Source organism: Littorina saxatilis, linkage group LG14 (genome assembly GCF_037325665.1).
Source record: "Littorina saxatilis isolate snail1 linkage group LG14, US_GU_Lsax_2.0, whole genome shotgun sequence".
NCBI lineage: Eukaryota > Metazoa > Mollusca > Gastropoda > Littorinimorpha > Littorinidae > Littorina > Littorina saxatilis.
The window spans coordinates 16917342-16939946 of NC_090258.1; the positions used below are offsets into that span (position 1 = coordinate 16917342).

The 22605-nt window shown below is 39.8% G+C and overlaps 1 protein-coding gene and 1 long non-coding RNA gene across 2 annotated transcripts in view; one reads left to right on the plus strand and one right to left on the minus strand.

Moving 5' to 3' along the window:
* Window positions 1-22605, plus strand: part of LOC138947244 (uncharacterized) — a 140243-nt gene that overhangs the window by 4119 nt on the left and 113519 nt on the right. The window lies entirely within an intron of this gene.
* Window positions 132-22559, minus strand: LOC138947238 (activin receptor type-2B-like). The gene is made up of 8 exons (XM_070318674.1): window positions 22166-22559; window positions 20813-21348; window positions 19975-20243; window positions 19342-19537; window positions 16991-17131; window positions 16489-16627; window positions 15427-15563; window positions 132-14825 (listed from the first exon to the last, which is right to left on the minus strand). Exons 1-8 carry the CDS (start codon window positions 22242-22244, stop codon window positions 14556-14558), a joined length of 1767 nt encoding a protein of 588 aa, XP_070174775.1. The 5' UTR covers window positions 22245-22559; the 3' UTR covers window positions 132-14555.

Below are 22605 nucleotides of genomic sequence, written 5' to 3' on the forward strand. Positions count from 1 at the left end.
AATGTTTTAGAGTTTGTGATTTGAGGATCAGAACCCCGCTTTACTCTCTCTCTCACTTACTCTCAGGCATTCACACACACACACACACACACACACACACACACACACACACACAAACACACACACAAGCATTATTTATGTTCAAAACAATTTATTTGACCACACTAATGACATTATACTGTACAATCTTTTACACACATCTATTTACACATCCCTGCATGTTGTACAAGACAACGTAATAATATGTGTGACAATGATGTAGATGGGGTTAGGGTAAAAGACGCAACAAAACACTTGACAAACACAATGTTCCGCAAAGCTGCAAATCCTGAGGTTTCTGTTACAACCAACTGGCCTTCCCCACTCATACCCCCTTACCCCCGCCCTAATTTGCAAACTCAATTAATGTATTCTCTTAGCTTTATTCTTCTGTAAAATCTAATCTCAAATCTATGAAAAGATATTTTAAACTCTATGAGAACTGTCTTTTACTGAAAACCATTCCGTAATTTTTGCCCCCTTCCTTTTCATTGTACTCTGAAACAAACATGTCTTCTGTTTTTCTACTGCAATCATTTGACAAAAATAAAGACCCCAGAATAGTCGCAAGGCATCAAGCATAGCCAATGCCTGATTTATAAAAAAAAAAAAATAGCCCAATAATCAACATCTACAAAAAAACACATTTCATTAAACAAGGAGAAACCAACAGCTAGGCAAAACAAATCTTTCGTGTCGTCAAAATGTCTGCATGTAAAATCCAGTTCCATTTGCAATGCTTGAAGAATGAAAACATTATACATACTAACCAGCACATAGACTGCACAACGTACAATGTCAAAACACGAGTTGAATTCTAATACAAACAGTTGAAACACAACAGTGACATTTTGATCAATGGAAGAGGAGAAGAAAATAAATACCTGATGGTGATAACTTAAACAACAAAGTAATTAAATTCATACCTGCGTTTCCAAACTTGAGTTCCTACTGTTCCAGTTCATAGCCGGATTAAAAAACGTTAATTAAGGCGCAAATGAATTCCAAACCGTATGGGTTTTTCATTTTTATTCCAGCAGACTTCCACATAAATAGCTGTGCACAAACCGTAGAAGGAAAAAGAGTAAAAACAACAATACTCCACTAAGCCCATGACTTTTCATGATTTAGCATACGAGAAAAAGTTCTCAGCAAATTTCACCATAAAGAGAGGTATTTTATTCCCGCTCTGCACATTCAGGAAGTGTTCAACATCAAGGGAGGTAATTTGCTTCAGTTCTGCATGTGCCATCTGCTGGTTTTCAACCGTTCAAGGTTATATCGCGACGGGGAAAGGGGGGGGATGGGATAGAGCCACTTGTTAATTGTTTCTTGTTCACAAAAGCACTAATCAAAAATTTGCTCCAGGGGCTTGCAACGTAGTACAATATAATACCTTACTGGGAGAATGCAAGTTTCCAGTACAAAGGACTTAACATTTCTTACATACTGCTTGACTAAAATCTTTACAAAAATTGACTATATTCTATACAAGAAACACTTAACAAGGGTAAAAGGAGAAACAGAATCCGTTAGTCGCCTCTTCTTCCCCCTAACCCGCGGGGGGTCCCAAACCCCCTAAATCCTGTGCATATTAGATAACTGAACAGGTGGGGGGAGGGTAAAACGGTTACAAGGTGCCAAATTTACAAATGCCATTCTGCACGAAAAAGGGGGGCTGACTTTATGTTCTTTCTTTGTTTGGTGTTTAACGTCGTTTTCAACCACGAAGACTTTATGTTACGCAGCACCCGTTTTAACATACAAACTATAAGAATGAGGTCACATACTGTTGCCAACACTTAACCGATTTCCGGCATATACCGGTAGAATCCCACCCATGCGATAACATAAAAATGGCTTATGTCAATAACTTCAGAACTGTCCCTTGAAGCTGATGCTGTTACATTGTTTGACTTTTTTTTTTTTTTCAATTTTAAAATATTATTTTGATCCAATGGCCTATTGAGAAGAAGTACACTATGATAAAATGAACCTAATTTCAACGACAACACACTCATACACACTTTTGCGTGATTAAGTGTCAACTCGCTCACAGCAAAGTACAAGCAGCTGATAAAAATCACTAACACCCCCACAAAATGACTGGCCTGGCTGGTGTTGTGATCGTCCCGGAGAGATGATGCACAGTACCAAGAACTGAACTCATCATGCAATAATTATATGCCCTTTCACCCCCTCCCCCTGAAGAACTCGTCAATACAATATTCAACAGTGTCACTTTCAAGAGAACAAAGGGGCGCACAATACCAAATTCGCGGCACAAGAACATCTCCTTAACAAACACAAATCCATCCATGTCAACAACGAACATCATTACAACATCTTTTTAAATATCACACTCACGCAGCATGTCGTCACACTGTGCCAGACTAAATAATAACTTGAAATGTCACATTCTCTTACACTCGCTTTGCAAACGTTCTGCCCTACGAGTACAGAAACACTTTTTTGATGAAGGAAGGAGCAGTGAGGAGGTAGTAAGTAGTCAATAGATTTCATCAGCAGAAGACGAAGAGTAAGAGCAAGTGTTTACCGACAGAAACATTGCTCGTTATCAATTTTGGCTCGGGGAAAATTCAGCTAACACAAAATACAGCAAGAAAAAAACAAAAACAGATTCTACAAATCATCAGCTTACCTATTGTCAAATATAAAATGGAGATAAACAACCATACTTAATACCAGTGAAATATTACTTTCACAAATGCAAATAAAGCCTTATCTTCCCGACAGATAAAAGCTAACAAAAAAATTCACATACTTGGCATCTGATGGTGAAATAATATCTGCAGGAATTATTTGTTTCTGAAATATAAAAATATGTAATAAATAAATTAAAAAACATAATTTATCTTGAAATTCCACAATGCAGGTACAATTAAAATTAAGATTTAATTCCTAGCAGTCATAAAATAGCAAAAAGGGGAGCTTAAGCCTGCATTTTCAACTTTCATTACTTTTCTGGCTGTAATTCTGTAATAACGTAAACATCAAGCTTCAAGGGGGATTACGAAAAGGTCTGCATAACTTGTAATAAATGCGTTCAACTGTACATTCAGCAGATATGCATTTGTACATACCAGTTCCGTAATGACTAGAGATTTGTACGAGTTACATTTAGAAAACAAACAAAACACGCGCACACAGACCACGAGAAAATGTGAACTCCTGATAGTTTTTCTCTGATTTTTGAAGCCAAGTGACAGGAAGACAAATCATTACTTGTAACACGTTTTCCAGAAATAACTCTGTTTGGCTTTTTCTGGGCTGCAGAAGACTTCTTTCTTTATTTGGTGTTTAACGTCGTTTTCAACCACGAAGGTTATATCGCGACGGGGAAAAGGGGGGAGAGGGGATAGAGCCACTTGTCTTTCTTTCTTTATTTGGTGTTTAACGTCGTTTTCAACCACGAAGGTTATATCGCGACGGGGAAAAGGGGGGAGAGGGGATAGAGCCACTTGTCTTTCTTTCTTTATTTGGTGTTTAACGTCGTTTTCAACCACGAAGGTTATATCGCGACGGGGAAAAGGGGGGAGAGGGGATAGAGCCACTTGTCTTTCTTTCTTTATTTGGTGTTTAACGTCGTTTTCAACCACGAAGGTTATATCGCGACGGGGAAAAGGGGGGAGAGGGGATAGAGCCACTTGTCAATTGTTTCTTGTTCACAAAAGCACCAATCAAAAATTTGCTCCAGGGGCTTGCAACGTAGTACTATGTATTATTACCTTACTGGGAGAATGCAAGTTTCCAGTACAAAGGACTTAACATTTCTTACATACTGCTTGACTAAAATCTTTACAAAAATGGACTATATTCTATACAAGAAACACTTAACAAGGGTAAAAGGAGAAACAGAATCCGTTAAATCGCCTCTTACGACATGCTGGGGAGCATCGGGTAAATTCTTCCCCCTAACCCGCGGGGGGTAAAGAAGAGTTGTGCCCCTTACAAACAATGGGTTATAATGCGTTAAATGGTGTGCACATATTACATTTACAAAATGAACGTTGAAGCTCGTTTTTTCACTGTGATGCCAATAACCAACTAATTCGGAAGCATAGTTTTGCCTCATAGTTTGTAAGGGGAGCAACTCATCTTCAGCCCCCCCCCCCCCAAAAAAAAAAAAACACACACACACACACACAAAACTTTCAGTTTCATCTATTCTAATGCAGCTAGCTCTAAATATTTCAAACATCAACAAAGGTAGAACATTTTCCCAGAAATCCTGACCTTGGTATTCAAGTCAAAACCATTTACTTTTGCCAGCTATTTTGTTCATTTTACATAATCATTGTCATGGTAAATACAATCATATATTTAAAGTGTGAAATGACACAGGCACACACAAAACACATATGGGTACATACACACACTTACAATGTAAAGAGCTGCTCTGAATGATACTGTAGGCAAAGAAGGAAGAATAAGCTAGCCTTGTTCTTTTTGAGAGGTCAATCAAGGTGCATAGGAAAGTAGCTTGAAATAGTTTTCATAATGGGATTTTTACCATCAATTCTTCATCCTCTTTCAATTTTTTTTTTCATAACATAATTGAAGGAAAGTTTCCACCATACAAACAGTGTAACTGTTGGCAGTTTTCCTCTCTCGGGTACAAATCTAAAGGCTTATCTTAATTGAGCCTGAAGTTGACTGTGCGGTCTTTTTACAGAAAATTCAGTCCCAAACCTTCGTGCAGCGAGCTTCGTGAAGTAAACTTTGTGAAGTCCACTTCGCCCAATTAATATCAGGTGGGGCATCACAGCTATTTGAGCTTAGCAAGCTAATGATAGATCAAAGCATGTGTGCACCAATCAGTCCCAACACAGATTTTTCACACAAAACTGAATGAAACGATTGTTCACATTGACAGTATTCCGTGGCCATTTTTCCCTCACCACCTACTTGGTGTTGCCATAGCTTCCCCGAGACTGACGGATGCCTGTAATACCTAAAGACAACATTGTGAGCATATTGCTCGCAGCTATGTTGTTTAACTTTTAACACGCCATTTAGACAAAGTTCAGGCCTGGGAATGAGTAAAAGTGGTTTGGGCGTACTGACGGGAACATTTGCCTTTTAAGCATTTTTAAGGGCACACGGAGGCTCTTTTCTTACACAATTAGAAAAGGACTTCGTCGTATTTACGACAAAAGGCGTATCATTCCCAGGCCTGAAAGTTAAATCATGGGTGGAACATTTCGGCCGTCAACCCTAAATGCAAAAAGGTTTAACTGTGTTAAGTTACTCCTCACATAGCTGTCATTTTCGGGTCAGTTTCTGCATAAAAGTGTGTTCCTTGAGAAATCTAAAGTAAGGCCCATTTTTGCCACTCAACACACGTTAAATTCAATGACACCAACACAGAAGGGCACAACTCATAGAAACCTAAACAACATGCAAACATGAATGACAGAAAAAAAGAACTCATGATATAAATATATATATAATGTAGTGACATGCAAGTCTGACAGTGTTTAAAAGCATGTAAATATATACACACATGTAAACGATTTAACCTGACCAATGTGAACATTGCAGAGTTGAAATGTACATAGTGAAGATTCATTACACATATTCAATTCCGAAACTGGCAGCGCTTAGTGTCGTCAGCTAAAAAAAGTTACTTCTGCTGGCATTTAAACAACCAGACAGAATGTAAAGCTAAAACAAAAATAAAATGTGTTTTGTTTTTTAAGGTAAGAAAGAACAAAAGAGTTAAATCAGTAAGTTGCATGCAAGAAAAACAAGTTGTGTATCTCTACACTGCACAAAATGTTAAAGAAAGAAAGAAAAAAATGCTGATTATACTTTTCATGTCAATAATTACCTGTAAAATATCATTTTATTTTTATTAATTTAAAAGAAAAGAACAAGCCAATGAAACATTATCACGCTCAGAAACATGCCTCCAGTATACTGTTTTGAAAACCTGCAATGTGTGTTTTTTATGATCACAGAGGCTTACGCAAGCAAAAATTAAAACGTCTCTTATTTTACATTTTGCAAATTACCTTCTGTTGACTTATGAAACTTGCTTTTGTTCTGTTACGAGTTTATCTGTTTTCAGGTTAACATTTCACTGTTCATATCCTGCCGCAAAAGAAACTTATGTTCCTGAACAGGCATTGGCTTTTCACTCCTTTGCAGGTTTATCAAATCATATCCCCTTTACCATAACAGTCACCTTAGAATTGAAGGTCACCCAGCACGTCAAAACCTTACTCTAATTTTATTCACAAAAAAGACAAGTTAATGTTAAAAATAAAATATTCCCTAACCCTTTAAAATGTAGTCTTTGTAACAAGCATCCCTGTAACAGTCACTGAATTAGTACACCCCCTCCACCCTTCTAAAAGAGAACTTTAATTAGAGCAATCCTGTTCTTCAACTTCTGTTCTATCTATCACCATGTCTGTGTCTGTGCCACCCTGCAAGTATCCATGTACAATGAGGGCTGCTTTGAGGGTGAAAAAAGCACACAGAACAATTTTTTTTATTAAAAACATTTAATCAAAAGCAGTACAGTGGTACCCTCCTTTTAAGACCCCCCAATTTAAGACTCCCTCCTTTTTAAGACCTTGTTTTCTCAGACTTTCTGTTCATAGCCTCTGTAAAATTACCCCCATTTTAAGACTCCCTCCTTTTTAAGACCTTGTTTTCTTAGACTTTCTGTTCATAGCCTCTGTAAAATTACCCCCATTTTAAGACTCCCTCCTTTTTAAGACCTTGTTTTCTCAGACTTTCTGTTCATAGCCTCTGTAAAATTACCCCCATTTTAAGACTCCCTCCTTTTTAAGACCTTGTTTTCTTAGACTTTCTGTTCATAGCCTCTGTAAAATTACCCCCATTTTAAGACTCCCTCCTTTTTAAGACCTTGTTTTCTCAGACTTTCTGTTCATAGCCTCTGTAAAATTACCCCCATTTTAAGACTCCCTCCTTTTTAAGACCTTGTTTTCTCAGACTTTCTGTTCATAGCCTTTGTAAAATTACCCCCATTTTAAGACTCCCTCCTTTTTAAGACCGTATAATCTCAGATTTGTGGAGGTCTTAAAAGGGGGGTTCCACTGTCCTGCACACCTGTACCGGTTTACACATTTTCGCTGAGAAGTCACTGTGAACTTTCGACACCGGTCAAACATTTTACCTGAAGTAGGAAACAAAGCCCTTGAGGAATAAATTCTCTGAGTTAAATAAGAGCTCTCTTTCTCTCTCTCTCTCTCTCTCTCTCTCTCTTTCTCGCTCTCTCTCTCTCTCTCTCACACACACAAACACACACATTACCTTTCACGTGCAGGGTATGCTAGAGTGAAAACACAAACACACACAGAAAAGTTAAATACATGTACAATAAACCTAATAATTACATGATTTACAAACAATGTATGCTTTTGTGATACTGACATCATAAATCAATTGCCTTGCAATAGTAACACAAATATTGACACAAACATCTTAGCAAGAAAAACCTGAATTCTGAGTGCTTTTAAATCGTCTTATATTTTTCCCGATTTTTTCAGGGGGGAGGGGGGATCTTTCCTATGGTTTGCAGAACCATCGGTCACTCAAATCTTCCATCAAATATGGTAAGACAACTTCCAGAAGAAAAAAATCTTCACAAAGCTCTCCCACTCCTAACCCTTGGCAAAGAAATCAGCAAACAAGCCATCACAAGAAATTGTATTGCCTGGCCAAACTGACACGTACAGACCTGGGAACCCCTGTTTTGCACGTGAGTATTCTCAAGAAACTTTGTGTATTTTCAGAAAAAATGAGCGTACTCCACACAGCATTTGAACATCCATGATTCAAACATGATCAATCACACCGTTAATCAAGTTTACCAATACATTTATAACAAATGCTTTTTTCAATGTTTACTGACAAAAACTGTAATCATGTGTCAAAATACTGGATTGGCTTCGGGATGCTTGCGCTTGTGAAGAAAAGTAGTCTAGGAATTTTTCTCATCGTATTTGCTTCCAGCGACCGTACTGATCGTATTCTTGACAATCATGCGTACAAAATACGGCGAAATTGAATGGGTTCCCAGGTCTGTATGTAGCTTCCCAGAATCATATAGGCCAGAAACAAAAAAGTAGTTGCTTGGAAAGCTTCAAATAAGGCAGACTTGGACTCGGAGTCATCTTCAAAGGATTTAACCAGCCCTGAACAGCTAACCTTTCATGCGAGAGATACTTTGGTAACATTTACAGAGAATAAGGAAGCAACTGACTGTACTAAAATGACCTTTACAACATTCACACAGATACACATTGCTTTTTTATTTTTTTATTTTTTAGGGCAAGACTGAAGTTACAGCGCATCCTTTCTTGGGATGTGTCCTCTCGTTGGAAGGGGGCTGATATTACAATGTCGTTCCAATCTCACTCCATAACAAAAGACAAAATGAAGTTGAGTGCAAAGTTCAGCAGTGTTGGAAAGCCAGATACCTATAAATAGAAGACCTAACAATGGAAAGCTGGTTTAATTAAAATGTTCAATTCAAGTACGAGACGTGCGTGGTGGGATTTATTTCAGCTTCTTCCACCTTGTTCTGATAAGGAACCTCCCCTTCAAGGCCTGAAAAAAATGTGAGAAAACCAGGTCATAAAAAGGAGGGAGTCTTAAAATGGGGGTACATTTAGTCATTTCTTTCTTTCTTTATTTGGTGTTTAACGTCGTTTTCAACCACGAAGGTTATATCGCGACGGGGAAAGGGGGGGGGAGATGGGATAGAGCCACTTGTTAATTGTTTCTTGTTCACAAAAGCACTAATCAAACAAGAAGAGCAAACGCTCGATCGAGTCACTTTCGCAGTTCTGAATATTATATGAGGCATCAGATGGACAGGAAGAAATTGCTATTCACAACACAATGAGTCACGTTCACATAAAATTTGAGCCCGGTCACTTTTATAGTTTCCGAGAAAAGCCCAACGTTAAGTTGTGTGTTGCCGAACAGAAAAGGCTAGTTATCTCCCTTGTTTTTCTGATAACGTTCGTAAAAGGCTACAGATGTAAATACTTTGATGTAAAGAATAATCCTACAAAGTTTCTGATGCCACATCCGATGAACTTTGTCAAAGATATAAAATGTCTAATTTTTCCTTTGACGCTGACCTGTGACCTTGAAAAAGGTCAAAGGTCAACGAAACCATCGTTAAAGTGTAGAGGTCATTGGAGGTCACGACTAAACAAAATATGAGCCCGATCGCTTTGATAGTTTCCGAGAAAAGTCCAACGTTAAGGTGGTGTCTACGGCCGGCCGGACGGACGGCCGGCCGGCCAGACGGCCGGCCGGCCGGACAGACTAACACTGACCGATTACATAGAGTCACATTTTCTCAAGTGACTCAAAAATTGCTCCAGGGGCTTTAAACGTAGTACAATATATGACCTTACTGGGAGAATGCAAGTTTCCAGTACAAAGGACTTAACATTTCTTACATACTGCTTGACTAAAATCTTTACAAAAATTGACTATATTCAAAACAAGAAACACTTAACAAGGGTAAAAGGAGAAACAGAATCCGTTAGTCGCCTCTTACGACATGCTGGGGAGCATCGGGTAAATTCTTCCCCCTAACCCGCGGGGGGATTTTGTCATTTACAGAGGTTATGAACAGAAAGTCTGAGAAAACAGCATCTTTAAAGGGATCGAGTCTTAAAATGGGGGGTCTTTAAAGGGATTGAGTCTTAAAATGGGGGGTCTTTAAAGGGATCGAGTCTTAAAATGGGGGGTCTTTAAAGGGATCGAGTCTTTAAAGGGGGGTTCTACTGTATGCCGAGCGCTGATGGCGGGAGGTCTCCTCCTTGCTCCCAGATCTTCATCGTTAAAAAAACAAAAGGATTAATATCAACAAAAATCAAACAAAGGCACTCGAGAGTTTTTTGCCTGTGTATTGAGCTGCCCTATGGAGTCCTTTGAGTCCTTTGCAACTAAAGATAATAATTAACTCAAGAAGAAAGAAAGAAAACGACCATACTAAGGCTGCCTGCTACTATTACCGTTTGCTCCTTCAGATTTATCAAATGGGGTTATCATGCGCAACAAACATTCATTCAGCAGAGAGAGAGAACGTCCATATCTTGCTGGTTCTACAATAAACCTGTTTACAAGAGACACACACATACACACAAACGCACACACACAAAAACGCACAATCATACACACTCCCAGAAAGTCTGGTGCTCTTATCCCCAAGTGAGTTTAGAAGCAATCGAAAACACACACACACACACACACACACACACTCATATGATATTCATATGATGTACCAAGTCAACTTTTGCAAGTAGACAATTTATATATAATTGCTTCCAAAAAAAGAAACAATGAAATCATTTGGTTATTTATCTTCCCGTGTCTTTTAAACACTACGTTTCATGACAATAAAGTTTATTCGTATTCGCACACACACACACACACACACACACACACACACACACACACCACAAAATCAGCTTCTTTCATCCGAAAAAGAGTTTAGAGAGAAGCAAAGTAATAAAATAGACCCTACCGAGTAATACCAAGCTAAGTCAATATTACACTAAAGGACACACATAAAAGCAACGGACATGCAGCTGTAGAGGTGACATGTGCGTTGATATAATTAGCACATTGTTCAGGGAGAAGAGAGGAAAGTTAAAGCTTAAATATGTTTGACTTGCCTATTGACAAAACACCTTCAGTAAATACATATATATATATTATATTGCATGAGCAATGCCTGCCAACTGCTCAGTCATACAAACTTTTAGCTGAGAAGAAAAGCATTACAAAGAAAACAAAACTAAAAATAACGACCCAGAGAAAATATATATTATTATTCAATTTAGCTTGAAGGGGGCAAAATGGAAAAAAAGAAGATCATTCAAATGTCTAAGAGAAAACAGAGATAAACACTCAATGTTCTTGCATTTCAGTTGTGACCCGGAATTTTCACAGGAGGTATAACGTTCATCCACCCCAAAATCTACTGGCACAAAACAAGAATTGACAAATCAAGCAAAACAGTTCGGTCGATGTAGCTTCCAGAAGACAGATAATAATAAAATCTATAATTTTCTATCACAAAATGAGGTTGTCCAACTACATGTACTGCAACACACACAAACTTACAGGGATGAGTACATGTCAATAAAATCAAACAACAACAGTAAACTGCATTCTACTTCATTATAATCATTTCGTGCATGTGTCATAAATATCATTCCACATAGAGGTAGGTGATTGATCTGTCCTGTTTTATGATTTATACTGGTAGCAAAAGTTGACCTATATCTCAGATAATATTCGCCTTTGTACAGGTGGCCTTGGTCTCAAATCCGTTCAGTGATCCTGCGCATGCATCCTACTCATTCAAAGAAATCACATTTAAAGCAATCGGCAACACACAGCTGACTGCCAGATTGCCGCGAAGTCATAGAATTTGGTGGGATTAATTTTCCTTCCAAAAATTTGCTAAAATGCATGACAAACTTTGAGCGTATTTTTATTTTTTAAAGTCAAGTATTTCTACCAAAACAACAGCAAAGTTTTTGAGAATTTGAAACGAGTTTTTGCATAAAGTCAACAACTGCCAAACAACATTACTGATACAAAACTGGTCAAGCGCCATCACTTTGCGCTAATTACAGCATGTCTTTCCAAATGAACATACATTTTGCATTGAGATGACTGTGTTGCCTCAGGTGCAGAGAGACTTGTACTACCACTCTTTCAGTGCATCTGTGACCGATGAGTGCGGTAGTGGTTACCGCCTAGTTTTACCACTTCTCTGGCCAGGAATACTGTGATCCCAACATTGAAGCAATCTTGACATCAACTGTGCACATTCACTGGCCTGATTTAAAACAGTGTTAAAAACATCCTTGTGCAGGTTTTTTTTCTACGAGGACGATATCTTTCAAGAGAGTTGTCTAGGGTTCTTTGAGTTCCACAGAAAGAGGTGTTTCATGATACAAAAACCCGATTGAACATCCACGAACAAAAGCAATCAAAACTGTTTCATTCACTGATTCAGCAAAAACCTGACAGGACCTACAAAAAAAGATAATACTTTTTTGGTTGTATTGTGCCTCCCTAAGAAAAAGAATCTGTTAAAACAAAAAAAATAAGAGGCAGCTACACACACTGATGCTACCAGTATTAGCAACTTTACATTAAAATACGCGCACAAACCGCACTGTATCTCACACACACACACACCAAAAATCATTAGGCTAAAAAAAGGCTTTTACCATCAGATTCAGAAGCTGCCCCCTCACAGAAGTGAACAGATTCAACAACACTTCCCAAGTCAAGACACCAAAACAGACTCAACAAATGCTTTGAAGTGTTCACCTGATTTAAACACATAACAACAAACACCACAACATGCTCAGGGAGAGAGAAAAAAAAACCAGTTCATAAACAAACAAAATTAAACAGTATATATAAGATAACCTTCTCAGTTTCTGTCTTGAAAAGTCTGTCAAGTTGTATCAGCAAAAGCACAAAAACATTTTCTGTGATACCAACAAAACATGAGTGGGGGGGGGAGGGGGGGGGGGACAACACACAAACACACAGAAAGAACTACAACAATGGATAAATTCTGCCATTTGTCCAGCTGATTTTATGTTGAGTTTGATTCACTACTGCGATATGCTGCATATCTGCGCACAAACAAATGCCTTTACAATTACATCCATGGCAAAACTTGGCCAGCAGACCTGATCAACTTCCTCAAGAGTGCAGGTTTTCGTCAATAACAATCCATGCCATGTGCTTCTCTGTGGGAGCATTCACACAACTGAACGGATGGGACTGGGGGTAGAAATAAAACGAATTTGGTATCCAAACTTGCTTATGCTTGACAGCATTAATCAAATACAATCTTTAAAACTGTGTTGTATTTTTTCCCCAGCCTGTTGTGGAATTTTTGGCTCCAAACATCTGCGCCGACGTACAAAAGCCTGAAAGGAGCATTCTATCACAAACACTTTTTTTTCTCCAGAGTAATAACGCCCAAAATTTCTGGCAAAATATTGCACTGAAAACCCCCAAACCAACAAATTCCTTTTTGAATAGATGAACCCCCATCAAAGCATATGACATGATTCGCCACTGACGAGCATCGGAACCGTCACTGTGAGAGAACAAGAGGTAGTAATACATCGTGATGCAACTTATAAAGAAAAGACAACACCATCAATAAAAGACGTCATAGACAAGGTCAACTGTGAAACCAAATCAGCAGCCGACTCACTCAAGAAAAAGCTGCTTTGGGCTTCAATTCCGCTGTGCAAGCAGAATTGTTAAGTTCACCAATATGCCTGCCATGTTTAACAATTTTTAGAGTTTCAGTTCAGTGAGTTACAGTTACTATAGGATCAGTCAGTCATCATGGAATAACTACCCTACTTTTCATGTTTAATATTAAAGCCTTTGACCAGTTCAAAGAAAAGAGTCAATGCAACCAACAGAGGTCACAGTTTGCAACCAACAGAGGTCACAGTTTGCAAACAAAACTTGGGCGCTGCCAACTAAAGATTTCTGACGCAAGAAAACAACAACAGGAGCTGCACAACTTTTGGCAAGTCTGTAAAATTGTCAAATGCACAAAATCCTTGGGAACAAACATTTTCTGAAATTTGTCTTCACAGCATTTTAGCTCCCCCTTATCAAATGCACAAAATCCTATCTTCGAAGTATTGGGAAAATTTTCTGAAATGTTGTCACAGCGTTTTTTCGGATCTCCTGTCTCTCTGCTCTTTCTCCCTCCACGGATTAAAGAATTAAAACAACGGTAAATGTTTCAGACACTGGGTCATGATTTCTTTCTAGCCATAGTGACCCGCCCGTTTCACCTTCTCTCACATCATGGCACAGCTGAAGACATCCAAGAACAAAGAACATGACCGCGACACCCCACACACAGCACTCGGGCCGCACTTTTATACAACTCCCTTTTTTGTCGACCAAAGCCTACAACTTGTAAGCCAAACACTGGTAAAAATCATACAGCAACCATCGCCTCGCTTTCTGCTCTCTCTGTTGTGTGTTGCTTTGTCACAGTCCTGTGTGGGCAGAGTCTTTCACTAGTTTCACAGCACTCCCCACCCCTCACCTCTTAATCCCATAATGCCATGTATAGTAATTTGGTATATTTGATACTTATGCCGTCTTTATCACCAACTCTGCCCTACAGATGTTGAGAAAGGCGCTCATCCGCGCTACATCCCCTGTCAAAGTCTGTCCCAGGAAAATGCATGGCACGCCTAAATGCCAACTTGCACACTTGGCTACTCACTCAGTTGGCTCGCCAAGCTTGTCTTTTCACAAGTAATAATGAATTCTTTTAAATGCAAAGAAGGTACAGTTCCCTTGTCTCTCCTTTCAAGGCTCACTCTTTCTCCATAGCTGAACTTATTTTCCTATGTAGCGCACACAAACAAAGTGAACACAAGGTCCTTCACTAGTTTTCTGTCCCACCCCCTCCATATTCAGCAACTGCTCAGGTCCTTGGGAGGGATGTCGGAGGACGTTGAAAATGAAATGACCGAGTCGCCCGAGCGTGGAGGACTTAGGCCCAGGGGCGGGGGCATTGAGGTAGGAAGGGGAGGGGGGATGGGGGGTGCACCCCCCGCTGTACCCGTAGAGTTGAGAGTGCGAGTCAGCGCGGCTATACGCTCCTGCACGCAGCCAGCCGACAGACGCGCTTCGGCGTCCTGGTCCCAGCACTCTTCGATGGTGGACGCGATGCTGGCCATACCCTGCAAGCAAGACAGACAACAAGTGTGTGAAGGTTTGGTCAGGGAAAGACTAAGTTTGCTGGCCATACCCTGCAGGCAAGACAGACAAGTGTGTGAAGGTTTGGTCAGGGAAATTAAGTTTAACTCCTCAGTCACAACTGATGTCGCTGAGCTCAACACATCCGCACAGTGGGACCTCAGAAAAGAGTGCACACTGCACATACACAAAAATAAAACTGAAGATAACATGCAAAATTGACTTCAGCATAACTAGAGTTACCATGACTCACAACGAAGAGGGCACTGTTGCATGCTTGTAAATTTATTTATTTTTTGAGCCTAGTGATTTTGGCTTAGCATGAGAGCATAACAATTACACTACAACAGTTGGCAGCTCTGCACACAACTTTGCACAAAACTGTTATGCTGATCCATATCTCAAACACACACATACTTGCTCCCATCCTTTAAGTAAAAAGAAGACACGCCAGTAACCAGGTAAGGTACTTGTTTTGATCAATATTTCCGCAGATAAACTGCCTTCATCAGGATCCTACCCCCCCTCCCCCCCCCCCCCCCCCCCAACCCCAACAACAACAACAAAAAGCGCCCATCATCTTACCGGATGCCTCTTCCAGTGATCATGAAGCAAGGGTCTCATCTTGCGGTTGACCACATACTCCTGCATGGTTTCCAGAGATGGGTGTTGTCCCACTTCTTGCACAGCTTCAAACGGCAGCTGGTACTCCCCAACCGGACCTGGAGCATTTCAAAGCAAAATAGGATCAAACCACATGTCATATTTGGGATGTGGAGTGTCAGTTTTCTGTCCCATCCCTGCAGATACCGTACAGTAACTCGTAGTAGATTTAATTACCTTTTTTTTAAACAACCCTTTTTTTCAAATAACTACAAATAACAATGTTGCATACAATAAATTAAATACAAGAGTACAGTGTTTGAAAAAAAAAGTGTTTGAAAAATTAATGCTGGACTTGATTCCTGTTCAACTTTTCATCCTAATAGTATTACCAAGTGTTAACTGGAAGTAGAAACAATGAATAAATTCAACTTGAAAACTTTTTTAAGAATTTCAAAATACAAAATTTGATAAAGCATAAAACCAGTCTGGGAGAAGTGCTTTGAAACTAAAAGAAACAGCTCAAAATAAACGCTTGTTCAGTGCACAAATCATCAAACATAGTGTCTCTTCCATGAGAAATGCATAAAGAAAAGGTATAGAATTTCAATGCCTAAAACAAAGAAACTCAGAAGAAAAAGAAAAAGACTTCCAACATGAGAACTTGGATCTTTTGCCTTATTCTGCAGTACAGTATCCTAGTCGAGTTTATTCCACAAGTGTATTGGCCAATAAAAGCCATTCTATATAATGGCAGACAATTTACGTGATTTGCATTTTTGACCAAATTATGACATTTGTCATAGACCAAGACAGTCACTGTTCTACAAGACCATGCCAAGCAGTTTAATTCAACAACGGCTGTCTCGGTCTGTCTCAAATGTCATATTTTGGTCAAATAATGCCCCAAAAAATCATGATTTAATTATTTTACAAATGCACACACACATGCAGTCTCGGCCAACTGATAATCACAAGGCTCCAAAAGAAATCCAATGTATGATGGATATAAAAAGACAATTTTGCTCTATCCTAAGGTCCCACCTTCAGCGGCATTGCATCGGGTAAGTAGTTCCCAGAGAACCAGACCACAGGCGTACATGTCAATGCGCAGGAAAGCGTCGCGGTTGAAGCAGATGGCGCCCTCTAGTACCTCCGGTGCCATGTAACGACGAGTTCCAACCTAAAATTAGACAGTCAAGAAGCAATGACATTTCCTGAAATCATAATTGCATTGGGATAGCAATTTAGCTCAGTTGGTAGAGCATTGTACTTGTGATTCTTGGGTCACAGGTTCTAATCCTGACCCGAACTGACACAAGTCAACTATGCCAGAAGAATAGGTGGCTGATTACACCTAAACAAGCACATACTTTTGTTACTGCTTGTTTTTCGCTGGTAGACAGCAACCTGTATTTTTGAGCAATGGGATGACAAGGTATGAAAATTATGAGTAATCATGGAAACAGCAAAACAATCAGGCAATTTCTCTCTTCAAGGCACGCACACCTTGTTATTAGTTATTTAGAAGCAGCGACTGACTCACCAATCCATGCGTCTCCCCTGGTGCCTTGCCAGGCTCAAACTTGAGGGCCAGTCCAAAGTCAGCAACACAGGCAGACAGGTCTGATTTCAGCAACACGTTTTTGGATTTAAAGTCCCTGTGAGCCACTGCTGGTTTCGCTTCCTGAGGGAAATAAATAACAAGTCGCGTAAGGCGAAAATACAATATTTAGTCAAGTAGCTGTCGAACTCACAGAATGAAACTGAACGCAATGCCATTTTTCAGCAAGACCGTATACTCGTAGCATCGTCAGTCCACCGCTCATGGCAAAGGCAGTGAAATTGACAAGAAGAGCGGGGTAGTACCGTAGTAGTAGTTGCGCTAAGAAGGATAGCACGCGTTTCTGTACCTCTCTTTGTTTTAACTTTCTGAGCGTGTTTTTAATCCAAACATATCATATCTATATGTTTTTTGAATCAGGAACCGACAAGGAATAAGATGAAAGTGTTTTTAAATTGATTTCGACAATTTAATTTTGATAATAATTTTTATATATTTAATTTTCAGAGCTTGTTTTTAATCCGAATATAACATATTTATATGTTTTTGGAATCAGCAAATGATGGAGAATCAGATAAACGTAAATTTGGATCGTTTTATAAATTTTTATTTTTTTTTACAATTTTCAGATTTTTAATGACCAAAGTCATTAATTAATTTTTAAGCCACCAAGCTGAAATGCAATACCGAACCCCGGGCTTCGTCGAAGATTACTTGACCAAAATTTCAACCAATTTGGTTGAAAAATGAGGGCGTGACAGTGCCGCCTCAACTTTCACGAAAAGCCGGATATGACGTCATCAAAGACATTTATCAAAAAAATGAAAAAAACGTTCGGGGATTTCATACCCAGGAACTCTCATGTCAAATTTCATAAAGATCGGTCCAGTAGTTTAGTCTGAATCGCTCTACACACACACACACACACACACACACACACACACACACACACACACACGCACGCACATACACCACGACCCTCGTTTCGATTCCCCCTCGATGTTAAAATATTTAGTCAAAACTTGACTAAATATAAAAACATGCGATGAAAGGTAAATCTGGCAAGAAAGGTGGTCCATTTGTGGGGACTGCCAACATTCAACAGCCACCATGCCTATTAATAATCCTGTGTCACATTCTTTTTATAATAACATTTGAATTTTAGACCCATTACTTTTCTTTGCCCCAAGCATCATGCAACAGCCACCATGCTTGTAACCTTGTGTGAACAAAATCTCCCGTACTGTGCCGCACCGTTTATTTTCATGGACACCATTGTTTTGCTAACTGCCTGTGCGTACATGAGTATACTGTATTAGCATATTAGCACTGACACACTGGTGGTGGAGATATTGCATGTTACCATTTCTTAAAACCTGTTACAGTTAGTCCCACCATACCAACAAACATGCTTCCACTTTTACCGCCTCTGAGCTTTCAGCTCATTACAATGTTAGAACCATTTCTTTCTTTATTTGGTGTTTAACGTCGTTTTCAACCGTTCAAGGTTATATCGCGACGGGGAAAGGGGGGGGATGGGATAGAGCCACTTGTTAATTGTTTCTTGTTCACAAAAGCACTAATCCAAAAATTGCTCCAGGGGCTTGCAACGTAGTACAATATATGACCTTACTGGGAGAATGCAAGTTTCCAGTACAAAGGACTTAACATTTCTTACATACTGCTTGACTAAAATCTTTACAAACATTGACTATATTCTATACAAGAAACACTTAACAAGGGTAAAAGGAGAAACAGAATCCGTTAGTCGCCTCTTACGACATGCTGGGGAGCATCGGGTAAATTCTTCCCCCTAACCCGCAGGGGGTAATGTTAGAACCAAGATCAGAGACTTTTAGTCAATGCAGTAGACCACCCAATTAGGACCACCAATTTAAGATCTTCTCCCCTTCAAGACCTTGCTTAGGCCACACACAAAAAATAGTCTGTTTACGGTAACCCGACCGACCCTATTTTTTTCGCGCGACCCTAGACTTTTCTTTGGCATTTAGGGGAGAAAAAAAAAATTAAAAAAATAACGTAAAAATATGGTTTTTTGGAAGAAAAAAAAAAAGAAAAATCCCGACCTACCGACCCTATTTTTTTGGCCTATGTTACCGTAAACAGACCTTTTTTTTTTTGGCCTTATCTGAGACTTTCTGTTCGTAACATCCGTAAACTAACCTCCATATCAAGACTCCCTTCTTTTTTAATCACAGACCTCAATTTCTCAGGAATTATTTTAGATCTAAAATAGGGGTCCCACCGTACATACTAACTTTTGTGTGCAAATTGGCACAAAAGAGAACAACGCACACAAAATGAGCACTCACCAGGGTGCTGGTAGGAGGGATTTCGTCATGCAGAAAGGCAAGCCCACTGGCCACAGTTTCCGCAATCTTGCAAATCTGAGACCAGGTGAGAACGTGGGCCTTCAGGTAGTCATAAAGGGAGCCGTTTTCATGGAACTCCGTCAACAGCCACAGCTCTATGTTCAAGTTCTCTCCCCGCTTTTCACTGGCAATAAACCTGAAACACACACAGAGATTCTTAAATTCACTGCTATAGCGTGGCTAAATTGACAGCAACAAGAATCAACACACACAAAATGACAATCTGACATACATGTATACCTACCCCATATCTAGTATTTGGCTTTTTTGTCAGTGTTTGTACCTTGGGCTTTGGTCTGCATGCTCTTGTGATTCTAAAAATTGACTGCCATCCATATTCTTCAGCTTATAATTCAGATGTAGCTTATTTCACCATATTTCTGATAATCTCACAGCTGCAGGAAATGAGGAAGGAGCTTCAATTCAAGTGCACTTTATAAACAAAATAAAATGGTTTATCTTCCAAATAATAACAATGCATTCCTTTGTTGGCTTTTCCTATCTCTAGTTTACACATCTTAGAAGGAGAAACTATCGTAACTGCCCTGCAACCCACAATCCCCGCCTAAGTACCTGAGGACATTATCATGGGACATCTGCGGCAGGTTATAGATCTCCTGCTCGGTCATCCACGACTGTTTCTCCTGCAAGGGGAAGATCTTGACGGCAACGTAGTCAGTCACCAACTGGGCCTTCCACACGCTCCCAAATCTGCCACGAGCTCGCAACTCAATCAGCTTGACCTTGTCAAGGTTCAAGGACGCATCGGAGGGGGTGGAAACATAGCCTGGTTCGACGGTGGGAAGCTGTTCGTGTCCTGTGTACAGACTCCTTCTGTGTCGCTGCAACAAATGACAAGAGCAAAGTCTGTGAGGTACGCTGTCAGTGTCACTAAAGTGTAAACAGTAAAGAACAGGATTTCAAGTTTAAGAATAAAAACTATCCATGATAGATCTATCATCCATCATTTCTTTGAGTACAAGTAGAGTTAATCAGTTATTCCCCAAAGAAAAACAAGATGCCTTCATACTTTAAAAACAAAATCTTGAAGGTATATTCATGAGACAAGAAGAACAAAGTAATGAACAGAAGACACACCATTCTTCGTTAACTGGATACCTACGGTCCTTTTTCAATAAATGCAGTCACTTTAACAGCCTCCCTCCATCTCTCTTTATCACATACACAAGTTTACATTAACCCTGAATTGCTCAAAAAAGGATCTCCATATACTCAAATGAAAATAGCAAAAACAGATAGAGAACAACTCCACATAAACCCACTTAATTAAGTTCATGACATCACCTGAATTCGAGCTTTTAGTTTAACTCTAAGTCTAAGGCATAGCCACCTGGAGTGCCCCCCCCCCCCCCCCCCCCCTTCTCTCTCTCTCACACGAACAAGTACATACCTGCCACACAAAGAACAACACAACGATGGTCACAGCAAAACCGATGATGGGAACAATAGAGCACAAGATGACCGTCAACACCTGTGACTCATTCTCCTTGCGCACTGAAGAGGCAGTGGTGGTGGAAACAGGTGTCTCTGTATCATGGATCAAGTTGCTTTGAAAACTTATATTCCTGTTGCACAGATCGCCTTCACAACAGCAGAAGTAAACGCCACGTACAGACGGTCCAGGCCTGCGTTCACAAGACCTCTTGCCCTCGCAGTCTGGGTCATTTGACCAACATCCTTTCTTGACCACATGAATGCCGTCCGTGCCATTAATCCAAGAAGCGAAGCAGAAGTTTCGCCCGGAGGGAGTGGAGGTCTTGTCGCATGTCATCACACCCGGTTTCTGGACACAGTTCGGGACTCCAGGGTCACACTTTGTTTCCTCTGGCGGGAATTTTTCACACTGAATATTAATGACTGCATCTGGCTTCTCATTGCTATCAGTCCTTGCTTCTGATGACGGATCACTCTGGGGGAAAATTGCCACTGAAACAAACAGGTCAAACACTTATAAAACTGAACAGTTTAAAATATGCAGGAATCATTGAGTGTGTGCAGTTTCATGTTGCTGGCATGCAGGCTTATAATCACTTACTAACAGTAACAAGCAGTTAAGTTAAGTCACATGGTGCATTCCACATTAGGTGTATCCCACTCCTACTCCTAGCCTTGTGCTTCCTGCTTCCATCCATCCAAGTAGAACCATACATGATCAAGCTCTAAACTCAGAGTGCTGCTGATACTTTAGTATACATAGTAAAATGGAAACATGCTTGCGACCTTAACATCAATAACTTGGCTTTAAAAATGCTGAAGCAGTCTTCTACTTTAAGCACTTACAGTGCCACTGCCTTGAGCAAGAACCTCACCCAAGTCAAATAGTTATTCCTTTGCAATGAGGTTAACAATACATTCATAAAATTGGCTAGAGAACTGCTGTAAACAAAATGACAAGCTCTCCATGTTGGTTTCACTGCTCTTGTTTGTTATGTTAACAATGACGATCTGCGGTGAAACTGTTTGATGGTGGGTGTGTGTGTGTGTGTGTGTGTGTGTGTGTGTGTGTGTGTGTGTGTGTGTGTGTGTGTGTGTGTAAGAGAAAGGGAGGAAACACACACACACACACACACACACACAGCATATATCTCTAACTTGTCCAAGTCTCGCTTGCTCTCCGTAACCTCAGAAAGCTGCGAAGAAAAACGCCCCTTCAGAAAACGAAAAGGTGATCTGAAGAATAATTGTAACATAAATACACATAAAGTCTTCCCCTGAATACGTAGAAACTAAACGTAACACTCACAACTGCGTTGAAACAGAAGTGGAAGAATCAACAGGCAGGGCCAACTGCGAAGAGCTTTCGAAAGTGTCATTTTCATCATTTTTCCACAAAATGTTGTTTTCCACAAAGACGAAAACAAAGCCGTCCTGGCTGTTAAGACACAACCCTATGGGTGACACAGGTATATAATGCAACTTTCTGCAGAATGCATATGCATGCTGGCAGGTGCGATCGCAAAGACAGCTCGAAAAAACATCAACAACACGGGGACATTATTGATAGATTCAGCAAAATGGCCGTGTTGTACACACTACGATCCCCGGATGGAAATATAGCCTTAGTCGGATGCAACGGCACAGCTCATTGGTTGCAGCAGAGTAGTTCACAATATAATTTTCGTCTGCAGAAAACTTCAGACAAAGTAACAATTTGACAAGATATACAGTTTTAAGCTTGAGTAT